Source organism: Pomacea canaliculata, linkage group LG13 (assembly GCF_003073045.1).
Source record: "Pomacea canaliculata isolate SZHN2017 linkage group LG13, ASM307304v1, whole genome shotgun sequence".
Taxonomy (NCBI): domain Eukaryota; kingdom Metazoa; phylum Mollusca; class Gastropoda; order Architaenioglossa; family Ampullariidae; genus Pomacea; species Pomacea canaliculata.
The window spans coordinates 20859084-20874567 of record NC_037602.1 but is presented as its reverse complement, the minus strand read 5'-3'; the positions used below and the strand labels follow the sequence as shown (position 1 = coordinate 20874567).

Below are 15484 nucleotides of genomic sequence, written 5' to 3'. Positions count from 1 at the left end.
GACATGCGAACTACGGACATGACGTCATTGAAAATATGTACCATATATGGTAAGGGGCTCCACCGCTCGTCAAGGTGTGACATCCAGACATCAATTATAACTCGTCTACGCTGAACAAACTGACTAAATTTTGTTTCTATTTAGGTACGTGCTGCTAGGAATACTAATTATGCATTATAGTTCTTCCTCTAAGCTAACAAATTTTGTATTATTACATAGTTTTAATTAGGTCTGTTTCATTTTAGATGCAAAACTTTTTGTAAACTCTGAAACACGTATAATAATAACGCACAATATAAGTTGGGATCACATTCATAAAGGAGCTCACTTTCAGCATATGAAGGAACAGGGGAACAAACAACAATTAATACTGACCAAGTACTTAGAAAATAAACAATTAATGAATGAAAGTGTCACAGAGGGTGACATATGAGGCAAACAGCCTTCACAGCGATGGTGGCTGAGCCCACCTGCTGAATGACTAATCAGGGTTCTTTTTTTAGATAGTGGAGCAAGAAAGGGGAAGACGATTTCTAATTAATTGTTGCGGGCCAGCGCTTTACTTCCAAAGGAGACAAAGTGGACGGACATTGCGCTTGTGGGGGAGTGGAGGATGTGTCTGCTTAGAAAGGTGCGGTATTGTATTTTTGTGCATCTCAGGGTTTTGTATTTCGGACTTTTTGGAGGCTGACTTCTTTTGTGTAATTTTGTTTTATAAAGATATAGTGTTCTCTTCAAGAGGCGCAGTCTGTGGGGCCGGGAGATGGGCCGTTATAGTAGCAGAGTGAGACTCAGCCGGTGGAGTGGAGCAGTAGACTGCATGTACCCAGGTTTGACAAAAAGCGAGGTAAGGGGAAGGGCTGTTGTCGCAGGTGGTCGAGGTAAGGGAGCCAGGGGCCAGGTACGCGTGCCCGGCGGCCAGTGTATCTAGTTTTTTTGTCTGGGAAGAGGGCTTGCGCGTCGCAGAGATCTTTTTAATAGGTGACAGACCCTCTTGGTACCGGCTTGTAGATTAAGGGCGCTGGAAGATTGGGTGGACGCACCTCTGACAGGGTCTATTGTTGCTGCTTTTGCCGACTGATGGGGATGCGGAATCTAGAAGTGTGGGAAGGGTGCATGGTAGTTTTCTTCCTCCTACTTTAGACCCTGAGTATATATTGTAGAGTTTCGGAATTACACCTGAGAAGAGCTTTGGTACAGAGAGATGCTGGTGTGCTGAGGATTTTGCTTGGTTCTGTCCCTAGCTTGGTGCATGGGACGGATCCTAGCAACCGGTATCATCTCCTGTGTTTTCTGTGTGCACGTGATCCTGGTGTGCTTATGATTTTGCTTGGTGTTTCCCTACCTTGGTGGATGCGACAGATCTTAGCAGCCAGTAGCATCTCCTGTGTTTTCTGTATTACAGAACCAGCGCATCACGACCCTCTGGATGAGTAACTAGGGTATTTCCTGTCGCCGTTCTTACGGGTGGATTGCTGGCTGGCCAGTGCGCAGTGAGTGATCGAATGTGGCTGCCAGATCTCTGCGAGTGGGGGACGAGGAGAGACTTAGTTGTGAAAATTGTGTCCTGTGGGGTTTTGATCTTTAATGTGATGAATTGTTGTTTGTGACTTTGAGTGTGTTAGGGAGATTGTGTACACACTTGAAAGCCCAGCTAAGCGATAACAGGTCTGGCTCGATCTTGGTCAAAGGGCTTTGTACTTATTGTGCCTCGTTTTTCTGCAGGCTCAGATTGTGGTCTGGTTGCCATCAATCCTCAGATTGTAGTCAACTGTCAGATTGTTGGCTAATCATCAACTGTCAGACTGTGTTCAATCATCAGACTGTGCGCCGTCAAGCCGCTCTACACAGTCGTCACGTCGTGTAAAAAATCTCTATCGTCACCCAGGCGTGGAATTGTCAGCGAAGTCATCAAACTTAGCCAAAAATTACATTGGATTAAGCACTTGAAACATTAATCTAAGTAAATATATGAATATAGTTAATCATTTAAGATTCATTTGATAAAAGCGTCGACATCTGCATCTCCTTTCAAGTCCGAGGTGTACCGCTACAGCAGGCTCAGTCCCTAATGGAATATTTAGTTCTCGTTTCATCGGCTCACATTCGATATCATAAACAAGTGTAATCAAAGTGTTACATATCGATATATCCACTTTTTAAAAATCGCCTTTATCGAGATTTTGTGTACGGTTAAAAAAAAAGTGGATATATCAATATGTAACACACTTCGATCCCACTTGTTCATAGAATCTGATGTAAAAACTGATTTTTTTTTGTTTGCGTATACTTGCCCGTTACAAACCGGGCTCAACACCTTATGTTGGTCGTCTATCGCTGCTCACATATTTTTGTGCGAACACTGAGGATTAGAAATTTGATTAAAGACGGAAATTCCGTCCAAAGTGATTAAAAAAACAAAAAAAAAACACTTCCGTCGCAAGAAGAATGAGTTGCACTCATGCATTTCCCATCTGGACGGTCGGTAAAATGACTTTTCAGGCGTCACAAGTGTTCAGATATGCCCTTCAGCGAAACTCTGCAGCAATCCTACAAGTCCCCAGCCTAGAATAATTTATCACAGAATTGATGTTTTCTGCTGCGATACCGGACCGCCCCAAGTATTAGGAGAAGATTCGCCAAAGTCTGTCATCACTCTGAGTGACAGTATCTCCTTCCCCCAACAAAAAGCATTTATTTTTTGCAGCACTTTATCACACCACCCACCATGCAAAATCAATGCTCTCTCTGTACTGATAAGCTCTTTTTAGCAATAGTCTGAAATTATCACCCTTTTCCTCTTCTCATCCCACACTAAAAAAAATAAATTTAAATAACACTTCACCTTTAAGACCTGCAGTAACAGACCTGAACAAGCTTTTGCTGAACATTAAATTCATTTATGAATGAGATTTGTAGAACTGAAAAGGTTTGACACTGTTCATTTTAGTCCATCTATGGGATGATTGGTGGGTTTTTATTAGATAGTGAACACACTGTAAGAGTTAACCTCATACCACAGAGGGATTTCCTTTGTACATAAGTTGCTTGAGCAATAGTTTTCACCACAGCATTAAGTTTATTACATAGAAGGAAAAAAAAAGCAAATTACTTACAGAATTACTTTACAACTGTAAACTCAAAAGCACTTCATTTGCATGTTCACGCCCCATCCACACACACACACAAAACATGTTATGTTTTCACAATGTCATTCAGCACTGAACTTTCTTTTTCTTGCCAAATTTAGCTTTAAACTTTTCTTTTCTGGCTTCTTTTTCTTTCCGAACTTCTTCAACAGACTTTGTCACTCGATCTGTTCTTCGAAGTTTTTTCCTGCTTTCTTCTTCTTCTACATCCTACAAGTAAATTAAATCAAAAGGTCAAAAACATAAGACAAAATAAAGTAGTTGCAATAAGGAATAAAAAATGTCAGACTTACTGAACACACATTCTATATACAGGTTGGAAAATACACCTAATTTATTGCACAAGGACTCATGAACAGTTTTGAACACACCAGTCATCTGTAATTTTCCATGGATATGAGCTCATTGTTTCTTAGGGTTGTCTCTTTCAGGCAGTATAAGTTAAACTAGTTTCTGCTGTGTACAGTTTTATGCAAGGCTTTAAGTGAAATGGAAAGATGATACCAGATTGTTCAAAAAAAAAAAAAAAGTCTTAAGCATTTTATCTATTTTAAAAGAAGCAGCTCAGCTGCTCAAACTCTTCGGTTCAAACTATTTATAATAAGAAACACATGATGGAAATTTACACAATGCTTTGTCACTAATTTACAATTTTTTTATGAGGCACTGTTACATAGATAGCTCTTAGTGCAACTAGGAAGTGATTTGTTTATTTTTAATAAAGTGACAGCTATGACCTTAAGATGAACTAATTTTTTTCCTCAAACGCTGGTATCTTCTGAGATAATGTTATCAATTCCTGCAGATATCTGGATAATATTATCATGCACTAGAACTATAAAAACAAATATTACTTTTCCTTCCAGGATAAGTCTTTTTTTCTTGTTGATTTCCTTTTGCTCACCAAAGTCTTGCTCATCAAGGCGCTAACAAAAAGCAATAAAAACAAGTTAGCTAAAAGTTAAATATTAAAGATGAAATTTCACAGGTGCACACAAGCATGCTCTTTTCTTCTCATTCACATGCACAAGGTATAGTTGTGTATTGCACATGGTTACTGCATGAAGACGAAGAACCTCAGCATTTAACAATAAAGCTATATCCCAACTTTTAAATGGTTAATAGACTAGACCACCTCTATGCTGCACTATGCCAGTGCTCAACGCTGTAATACTGAGCTCGATGCAACTCATACAATACTGCTAGATGAATTTAATACCATATGTTATTCAATGGAAACAAACCAAACCCATTTTTTTAATCAATTTGATGTGAACAGTGCAAACTAATATAACCAAGGAATAAATAAAAAGTCAAATCATATGAAACAAAACCCACAATTTCTGCTTCTCTTCTGGCCACAGCTACTTCTACCAAAATCTTCATCACCTCTTTCTCATTGGTAGGGTGCTCAGTCATCTTTATGTCTGTAAAATGCAGGTAAATCATATACATTAATCATCTCTTGCAAAAGCACCTTAAAGAAGTGTTAATGCTGAAGGTTGGATGACTAAGACTTAAAGGGTACTTTTATGTTTTTGCAGAACAGAAGCTTATACTTACTAATGAATTGCTCAATGGCATGCACCAGCTTCACATCAAATTGTGTCACCAATGTCACGGATTGACCACATCGCCCTATACACAAGAAAGAAATGCTTAGCTTTTTCTGACTGACATGTAAGATAGGGTATTGCCTTAAAGTGTAATACAAGGAAATGACTAACATCTGACAGACACTCCCTCAATGCTGTGTTGGAACTTTAATTGCAAAGTTTTAGGTCCTCTTACCTTATGCATTTAAAAAAAAAAACCAAACCAGGAACATAATTTCCAGCAATACAGCTTAAAATACACGAAAAGTGAAAATACTGCCTCAATTAGTTAACAGTGTGTCATTTGATGCATTTTACATTTTTATGTAGATATAGTCTCAACAGCAATATGTTCGGATGTATGATTTAAGTCAATGCAAGTCCCCACATTATCTTTCCCATTTTTATGACTTAAAAACCCAACGTTACATACTCCTCACCAGCTCTAGCCGTTCGACCCACACGATGAACATAGTCTCGTGGCCTGTTTGGAACATTGTGGTTGATGATCAAGTCAACTGTTGGAATGTCAAGTCCTCTAATAACAGAAAAAAATTTACCACTAATAATAATGAAAATAAAAAAGTAGATTTATATAGCGCATTTCTCAACTGTAGACTCACTGTGCTTTACCCAGATAATATCAAAATAAACAGCACACCTTAAAACACAGACAAAATATATCAAAAAACAACTATTCAGAGCAGATCAACAGCATAGCAAGGGACAGAAATACACAACAGGAAAAAAAGAATCCTGCAGACAAGCATGACACCACAATATTGCATCAAAAGAATAACAGTAAGATCAGGTAGTCTATAGTTGTCTTTAGAATTATTTGAAAAACACAAATCTCAGCAGACATATAGTGCACACAACTTTATACGCCTACTGAAAGTGTTAATTCATGTCCAAATGGTGATGAAGACCTGTAGACACATTGTTGCCCATCTCTAGAATGCAATATAGATTGCTAGTAAAGAAGAGCCATTGACACAATGGCAGGGTAAAACAGCACACAAGAAATCAGAGGGTTACAGTCGACATAGGCAGATCTAGAATCAAGATGTAGTGAGCAAATAAATGAAATGGTTTGAAGATAAGAAAGTATAAAGTCTGCAGTGATGTAGGGAAGATGGAAATGATATGGCAGTACCAACTGATAAAAAACAAGTTAGCAAAGGTATTAACTAAAAAAATCCTGAAATTTGAGAATCATAAGCAATGTTATGACAGACATATCTGCAAACCCCTAACCATAAAACGATCATGATCACTTAAGCATGTACACAAGAACTATAAAAATCCATTCTTGCTTACCTGCTTGCAACATCTGTTGCTATCAGTATGCGGGTTTGATTGGATTTAAATTTAGCAAGGGAAGAAAGTCGGAAGCGCTGAGGTATCATGGAGTGAAGAACAGCACAGGAAAAGCCTAGCTCTTCACAAATCATGCCCAGAATTTGTGCATACCTGTTGATATATAACAGCCTGATTTCTTAGATTCTGCACAAATGAAAATGTTAAAAAAACCAACCAAACGAAAAACATAAAACCCCCCCTACTTCCTGTTATATTTGAAAATTAAATTCTTACACTGTTTGTTTGTAGATTAATATGAATGCATACAATCTCTAGCAGAAAACAAGATTTTAGATGTACTCACTTGCAAGTTGCAGCAAAAATAATGACAGAAGAACGTGGGTGATCTTTGAGATAGTGATCCAAAATATGGATTAGATATGCATCTTTTAGATCTGCTGGTACCAGAGCATATTCCTCTTTAAGCTCTTCTACTGTTGCTCGTCTGCACAAACAGAGAAAATAGAGGAAAAACATCACATAAGCCTATGCTACATGTATGAAAAATAAAGAAATTTTCTGGACTAATTAAAAAAAAAAATAAAAAAGTGAACAGCAAAACTGTAATAAATGAAGAAATACAATAAAATTGTTGATGCATCATATAAAATCCTGCAAATTACCAAAATACTGAGCCAAACTCCTTAAAAAATCACAATGACATTTAAAGGTAGTAGTTCATGCCATCAATTTCAAATAATTTAAATGTAAATGATGAGTGAGATAAATAGATGAAATAAACTTAACACTTGAAGTGGACAAATAGCTCGTTAACTCAGGTACAATGTATCAAAAGCAAATGTTACTCTTTTCTCTTGCTTAGCTGACCTAAGCCATCATTTCTTAACATAAGAAAACTAAAGGTAACATTTTAAATGACTATCACAATGCAATGTAAACAATAGGAAACTGTAATCTTACTCTGATTCTTGCAGCCAAACAAAGGGATTGTGTAAGGTTTCCTCCAACTCACGAAGAACAGGAGAGTATGTTGCTGAGAAAAGAAGTGTCTGGCGCTTTGCAGGAAGCTTTTCTAATACAGATTGCAGCTGTTCCCCAAAATTGTCCTCAAGCAAGCGGTCAGCCTCATCCATCACCTAAATTAAGTACACAACAGTACTTTTTAAAAAAGATCATGATAACTTCCAGATGTTAAATAAAAGCATGTCAGCTGGTAACTTGGCTGTGTTTAGTTTCTATTTATGCAATGGCTGCCAAGTATATGTGCTACATGGTAAAAACCAAAAAAGCCTGCTCTAGTGAAATCATATGCCCAGTTGATGTCAACATCAATGCACATCAGAATGTCTGGGATAATTCTTTAGTTAGTTTATTCCTTGTTGCTCTCTTGAAGAGCATAGGGCCGCAACAACACTTCGCCAGTGGACCCGGTTTTGGGCAGCCCCCTTCAGTTGGGCCCATGTGGTTCCGATGTCCTTTGCCTCACTTTCTACTGTTCTTTTCCAAGTCTGCTTTGGTCGTGATAATTCTTTAGCAAATGGAATTAGAAAAATAGGTGTCTGTATATTCTTAATAAATGAAATGAATTCCAACCAGAAATTTGATACGTTTCAGGCTGAAAGTATCACAGCTCTCGATGTGATCTGCAAGGCGGCCAGGAGTTGAGATAACTATGTGTGGCTTGACAGCCAGATCCTGACCCTGCTTCATCATGTCTGAAGAAAAACAAATAATAGTTTTTATCAGACATTAGCAGCCAATAACAACCTCCCCCCCCCCAAAAAAAAACAACCAAAAAAACAACAACAAACAAACCAACCAAAAACCAGACGACCAGCCAGGACGGCATTTCAAACCAAATACACTATATAACAACGATGAAGCACAGGACAGAAAAATCTGTTAAGAATATTTAAACTAATGTGGGTTACAATGATGGACTTACCCATCCCTCCTGTGATTACTGTTGCCCTCACACCTGTTTTCTTTCCAAGAATTTTAAACTGATCAGCTATCTGAAAGGCAAGCTCCCTGGAAAAAAAATACCTTTTAATCAGCACCAAAAAGTATGTTCTTTGACCACATACCCCCCCAAACCAATGAATTGCTTTTCCTGATCGCATTTAATGTTGTTAACAGCTCTTCAATAATTATGTTATTGCATTAATTAATGGTATATTTACAGAGGAATGTAAACAATTTAAATGTACAGATAACAGATTTTAGCATAAAGATGGCAAAATAAATTAACACCTTTTGATATATACACATTGTTAAAAAGTTTTCTTTGGTGTTAACAATGATTCTGTCCTTTACTATATCAGATTAAGATTTTTTGGGTGTTGGATTGGTGAGTTACCTTGTGGGCGTCAAGACAAGAGCAAAAATACCATAGGGGTCTTCTGACAGCTTCTGCAAGATTGGGAGGGCAAATGCTGCTGTCTTCCCACTGCCTGTTTTAGCACATCCGATACAGTCTCTTCCTACAAAATAAAATCTCGTTTGTTATGTACTTACTTATGATCAGATAAGTATATTTTAACAGCACTGAAATGTAGCTAGAGATGATTATAACCTATGCTGTTTTCATCTGAAAATGTCTTTTCCAACAATTGTATATTTATTTCTACTGACCAGATATGCCACACATTTACAACTTTATTAATTAAAATCAATAAGTTAAGCCTAGATCTGCCTAAAATTTATAAATCTTGCAAACATCGTAAGACTATCGTAGAAGTCAGTGATTTTTGTTTTGTCTCTTAATACTATTGCTGGACGGTAGCTATAACAGTGTACACTGCCGCATCATCAGGATTCGGCTCTAATTACAATAGAATGAATGTCATTTGTCATTACCTTCCAAGACAGGCAAAATGCACTTTTCTTGAATTGGTGTTGGTTTTGTAAGTCCCATAGACTTACACTGTTGTACAAGCCAGTCATCAAGTCCAAGTTTTTCGAAGGACGCCATGGCACAAACTTTGTCGCGTGTACTTTCACATAAACGAACACTTCCGCCTACTTCTGGCAATCTGTTGTCGCAAAACAACATTTAACTAGTTTTTTTATCACCTGATATGTATACTTTACAGTATTAAAATGTAAACAACTACTGATGAATTCTGTTTTTTCCCTAATTAATTTTGTGACATAATTTACGACAAAGAGACGGATGCAGACCGAAGAAGCACGGACGTGTTATATAGGTGGATTGCTGTCCGTCTACCAAGACCAACGCTTAGCCCAGCGGTTCTCAACCTGTGGGGCGCGACCCCCTGGGGGGTCGCGATGTGCCTACAAGGGGGTCGCGAAGGTGGTCATTTTTTAAAAAGTTTCTTAATACTGGTATTAGTGAAATTAGTTTACATTGTGTAACCGAGTGGTGCGGGGGCTCAAACTCCAAATCTTCTCCCTATTCAAGTACACTGTCTCGGCAATGCAGTGACTTCTCACTTCCAAAACTCAAAACACAATCCCCTCTAACAATTAAGCCTCCAAGCTCCCTCCTCTCACCTTTTGCCCTCTCTTCCCCCAATCTCTCATCGCTGACTCCCCTCTCCCTCTCCAGTCACACCTCTCTTTTTTTTTTTAAACATCTAAAAGGCACGCATTCAGGAAACGTCCATCATTCACACCCTTTCATTCGCACGTGCTCAGTCCTATACTCTATAGGTCCCTGACAGAAGGCCATGACCAGACAATGCGCTGCGACTGGATAAAGACAGCAGTTTTAATCCAATTTTGGATGCAAGTACACGTGTTTGTCCTGAAGAAGATAGCCATGGATAAATTTGTGCTGCGAAAAGGAACTGATTGCGGTGGTTTTTTGAAAAGAAAAAGTGAAGAAACGAGCGATGTGCAAGTTTCGGGTGCTGGAGCCGATGAAAAACAGAAAGGCCTGCTACGAAAGTAAGAAAGTATGACAATGAATACTTGAAAACTGGTTTTACAACATTATTGTTGATGGTAAAGAACGGCCACAGTGTTGTTGTTTGCTCGCAATATTAGCTCCAGATAGTATGAAGCAAACAAACTACGGCGCCATTTGGAAACTCGGCATGCGGAGTTAGCTTGCAAACCTCTCGAATTTTTTTGAACGAAAATTGCAAGAATACAAAAGAGACAAAAAAAACATTTGTCTCACATACATCAATTCATAAGAAGCTTTGATGGCTTCGTATCAAGTTTCCTATCGCATTGCTCAAAACAAAAAAAGCACATACGATCGGAGAGTCATTATACTGCCTGCAGCAATGGACATTGTACGGACCATGATAGGAGAAGATGCTGCTACGCAACTGCAAGCCATTCCTTGTCAAATGACACAGTTCGCCGAAGAATAACTGAGATATCTGAAGACGTGTCTGACAGTTGATCAGTCGTATAAAAAGCCAAAATTTTGCTTTGCAGTTAGATGAAGCTACTGACACTGCAGGTGACTCACATTTGATTGCTTACATTCGTTACGTGTGGGAAAATAATCTTCTGGAAGACTTTTTATTTGCAAGAAAATTGAACGCAGAGCAACAGCCAAGATTTTTTGGATGTCGATGACTTCCTTAAGGACGAAGGCATTTCCTGGAGTTCCTGCGTCGGCTTGTGCACAGATGGCGCCCCTGCAATGGCTGGAAAGAAACAAGGGTTGCAATCTCTTATTAAAAAGGTTGCTCCAGACGTAGTTTGGACTCACTGCATGATCCACCGTGAAGTTCTAGCTTCCAAAGATTTGAGTGTTGAGTTGAACACAGTGCTAACAGATGTCATAAAAAATGGTGAACTTTGTAAAGAACAGTTCTGCCAGGTCTCGCCTGTTTGCTCTGATATGTCGGACATGGGAGCGACTATGACACCTTGCTCTATTACTGCGAATCAAGGTGGTTGTCGCGTGGAAAAGCTCTCGCAAGAGTCTTTGAATTGCGGGAAGAATTGTGGGTGTTTCTGAAGGGAAACTCTTTCAACAAGGTGACTGCTTAAGAACGACGATGGCTGCTGCTAATGGATATTTATCGGACATATTTGAGAAGCTGAACGTTGTGAATACTTCTATGCAGGGAAGGACACCACCATATTACAAACAACTGACAAGATGAATGCTTTCGTCCGAAAAATTTCGTTTGTGGACGCAAAAGATACGCCAAGAAATATTTTTGATATGTTTCGTGCTTGTGTAAATGCAAGGCTGACGTTAACTTGAATTTTGATCAGGTGAAGAATGTAATTATTGCCCATCTAAACGGACTGCAAGAAAGGTTTCAGCATTATTTCGCTGAAAATTGATGTGACTAAATACGATTGGATTCGTATCCATTTCTGGCTGATCCTAGCACAAGCGGGTTGTCCACGCAAGAAGAAGAGCAGCTCATCGACCTTTTCGAGTGACCAATCCTGAAAATGGTCTTCCAAACAACACCAGTGACAACATTCTGGATTAGCATCAACGGTGAATATCCTCTCCTTTCTGAGAAAGCAATGAAAGTTCTGCTGCCATTTTCAACTTCGTATATGTGTGAGCAAGGATTTTCAGCAATTGGCAGCACTGAAGTCTCAATACAGAAATCGTGTGGACGCAGAGGCTGAGCTGCGAATAGCAGTGGGTACGAACATCGCACACAGGTTCGCTTCTCTATGCAACAGCAAGCAGGCTCAACCTTCTCATTAATCAAAGTGAGTGTCCAATAAAATAATATTTATTAGCTTTAGTAAAATTTCATTAACAGTTATACTTCTTGCAGATACCAACTTTGTTCTTCCGTTGTTGAATTGCATTGATTTCCTCGACGCGGCGTTCGAGGTTAGCTAAAGCTCCCCCGCTCTTCCACCGACGTAGCTGGCTAAGGGGGTCGCGGACGTACCGGTGTTCGTCAGGGGGGTCGCCACATGTACAAGGTTGAGAACCGCTGGCTTAGCCTCTTGCGAAGTTCTCTGCTGTTAGTCTCAGCGAGCCTAAACGAAAGAATGAGACTAAGCCGGAAGCTTTGAATGATGAAAGAATTAAAGGTAGCATTTAAACGCTCATAAATAAAAAAACTGTTTAAAAAATAAACTGCTTGATTTAAAAAAATCATTTTACAGGTATCATGCGTCGTCACAATTTATTTTTAATGGTATTTTCATTTTTTATACTTAATTTTGTTAATGTTGATACCTGTTCATTTTTTACGTCTGTTGATTACATATTCTTTGTGGCTGTGTATCACAGCATGTCACTGATATCTTGTGTTCTTATATTTTCATTTTTGTTGGTCAGTGCAGAGCGTGCTGTTTTGGTTGTGATGCTGCGCGATATAGCCAAAAAATATAACTAGGCGCCAAAGTTTGCCTTTTAATTGCTGGCTAAAAAACAAAATGGTGAAAAAAAGATGTCCACATGAAAAATACTGACATTTTTATGGATCTCTTTTTAATGTTCGGTAGGCGGTTGCAAGTTACTCCCATAGTCCCCTGCTTTTATTATACCACATTTATGCCACTTGAAGTCAGAATATTGCACATGATATGCAAGTACTTCAACCAAATAGGATACCTCTTTTGCTTCAACTTTCATATCCACAGGCCTCCTCTGTTCTTTTTGTTTTCAAAAGAAACATGTCAGGGTCGGACATGACAGTTGTTATTTATGGCACCGCCAGTGAGTGTATTTGTGAGAGGTTGTGACGAAATGAAGCAGAAATGTATTGCTCGGGTGGGATAAAATGAAGTATATTAAGGTGAGTAGTTTTTCTCTTCCCCATCGTTTCGGCGCTTGCCTGATGCGTCTGCCGCTCTATTTAAACTGTGCGTTTGTGTTGCCTTTGCTGATTGGAGATAACGGATACAGGGAATGTATGTGTATATCTGTAGGTGCATAAAATGCCATGGTTACGTACTGCTGTAGTGTTTATGCCTCTTAAGTGGGCAGATGACTACGTACGTGTGCGCGAGCACACATACACACACATGCGCATAAAAGTGATCTTAAGCGAGAGTTGTCACAGTGAAAAGGAATCAATCTTTTCAAAGATTTATTGAAAGCAAAATTTAACAAAGCAATATTAAATGACGATTCTTGCTGGTGCAGCACGTGCTGTTGACGGAACATGGATAATATATATCCCTCATAAGGGACATTTTGACAAAAAGGCAGACTGACTTGGGGCGCTTACCACCACATCCACCAACACCACCACCACCGAATAGTCGTCACCAGAACCGTCTTTGTCATCATTGTAGTCGTCGAGTTGCAATCACACGGCCTGGCTGGATGTTTTGTTATAATACTGTGCAATCTGTACATAGTCATATGAGTATTGTGGTGCCGCACGCACCCAGAGACACGCACGCGTGCAAACACACGCATATACTGAGTTACAGCGATGGACACCATCGTGAGCACGTGCACTCACGCAAACATAAAGACTGAATTTGAGAGACATCTAGCTCAAATATCCATCGTACGACAATCAATACAATATTAACGATCGAAGTATATGGCGAACTAGGTCTCCTCGTCAGATCGAGTTTCAATCAGTGCTTTCATTGCGAAGTCCAGTCTTAGATGAACACAAACCATTTTCAAATGTCAGTCACAGATTCGAGATCGTTAAACTTTGACACACAAACAAAAATATCATGGAAGAAGAGTATGAAGAAAATGAAAGAAGCAACAAGAACTCGAGAATAACCTTTAAAAAAAGAGCTGCTCACAAAATTGGATCCATGTAACATCTCTTGTCATTTGTATTACAATACTGCGTGGTGTGGAAATGCCGTGCACCAAAATCACTGTCCTCATATTTTAAGTCCACAGTTCTGTCCTGTGACCTCTCTCCTATACCGGATTCCAGACGTGATCCATAATATTGTCACAAAAAGTCGTGGTTAGTGGGATTTGCTAGGAAAGCTTTCCGGGGGTGAGGAGTGGTGAAAGGTGTGTGTGTGAGAGAGAGAAGAAAAAAATAGAGAACAGAGGAAGTTAATCACCAAACAGTTTCTGAACATTTCGCATGAGCTGCCTTTCCAAGTTGGAAACTGGAGTCCAGAAGATGAGCACCAAAAGCCTGGGCCCCGACATGGTGACTGTGTTGTGGAACACTGTTGTCACGTGACCTGTGTCCTCCTCACTGGCGCCCATTTGAGACTGGTCTCCACGTGATGCTTTGGTGTCCTCTTCCAGCACCCAGTCGAGCCTGACTGGCAAAAGACAAAGGAACTCAGAAACGCTTGACATACAGGGAGAAGACAGGCATAAAAAGTGGATTAAATCAGATCCGCAGACATGCAAACCTTTGGTAATGTTTGTAGGCTTTTTCCTTAGTTTGGGTACCCGCCATTTGTTCTCAAGATAATCTAATCATTAGGGGGAAAATGTACACCTAACTAGTCATTAAAAACCTTTAGCAACAAAAACCAGAATCTCAAATACACAACTTTTCGCGAAGAATAATCTTTAGGAGTGTCATGTGGTGTGATCGTGTGAGCTGAACTCTGGGTGATCGTCGTTCACTTGTAAAACCTATTTATATAGAACGGTGATAATTCCGCCGTTCTGTGTGCATTCAGTTTAGTGATGCTGCCAGCTGCCCTCTACAGACTTCTTTTAATTAAATATTTTGCATAATGATCGAAAGGTAAACGGGAAATTACCTAGTCAGTTCATTCTCATGATCATTTCAACAGTATTACATAAGGTCAAGTAAGGCGAATAACTTTTTTTTTTAAATCACTGGATTCAGCTCAGTTCAAAATACTTTTTCCAAACATGAGAGATTCTGGAGATAAATGTCGACAGTTAGGTCCAACGCCCGACTTTACGACTGCATACGAATACCTAGACCTACTTAATTCCTAATTAACATATCGTCCTAGTTCAGTTCTTCCTTGAAGTCTTCCTTGTCTTAATACATGATGTTCGTGGGTCTTTTATCTCGAGAACCGAAGGGGAATATTCCCCCTTACTAGGTCACGACTAAGATTGCAGTAAAGGAACATACTGTACAGATTGGTGACAAAGTGTAATAGCACTCATTATTTAGAAACATAAACTGTATGGGTTGTCGTGAGCAGGTAGAGAACTTACGTTTGAAGAGATTGATGTTGTTGCTGATGCACACAGTCTTTGTCTCATTGTTCCTCCTCATACTCATCAAAGATTTCGTTGTGAAGCGAAGGCCTGTGTTTTCCACCCAAACAAAGTCCAGGGTGCTCTCAGGTCTGTCTCGCCGTGTTAACCTTCACGTCCCTCTCTGATTAAACACGGAGCAAACTTGTCACGTGCTTGGAAACGCAGGATGTTGCACAGTTTAGTCAACTCTTTGCCCAGAACAAACCATTATTATATTAAATGTCTACAGTCTCTTTACGGAGTCTACAGTCAAGGTGGTCATGAGCAATGTCATGAATCTTGACAATACGATCTGTGTGTACGTGCTAAGTCTC

General features: G+C 39.4%; 2 protein-coding genes across 2 annotated transcripts in view; both read right to left on the bottom strand.

Annotated features, from left to right (window-relative positions):
• Nucleotides 1-2944: 2944 nt before the first annotated feature.
• LOC112554661 (probable ATP-dependent RNA helicase DDX49) lies at nucleotides 2945-9100 on the bottom strand. Its single transcript, XM_025222594.1, has 12 exons — nucleotides 8927-9100; nucleotides 8427-8550; nucleotides 8013-8098; nucleotides 7661-7782; nucleotides 7028-7203; nucleotides 6411-6551; nucleotides 6065-6217; nucleotides 5185-5282; nucleotides 4713-4787; nucleotides 4488-4576; nucleotides 4004-4075; nucleotides 2945-3359 (listed from the first exon to the last, which is right to left on the bottom strand). The coding sequence occupies exons 1-12, from the start codon at nucleotides 9039-9041 to the stop codon at nucleotides 3216-3218; spliced, it is 1395 nt and encodes a 464-aa protein (XP_025078379.1). The 5' UTR covers nucleotides 9042-9100; the 3' UTR covers nucleotides 2945-3215.
• Nucleotides 9101-13033: 3933 nt separating this feature from the next.
• Nucleotides 13034-15484, bottom strand: part of LOC112553598 — a 5638-nt gene continuing 3187 nt past the window's right edge. Inside the window, exon 5 of the mRNA XM_025220940.1 lies at nucleotides 13034-14239. Coding sequence (XP_025076725.1) covers nucleotides 14022-14239 — 218 coding nt within the window. The 3' untranslated portion in view covers nucleotides 13034-14021. The remainder of the gene's footprint in view (nucleotides 14240-15484) is intronic.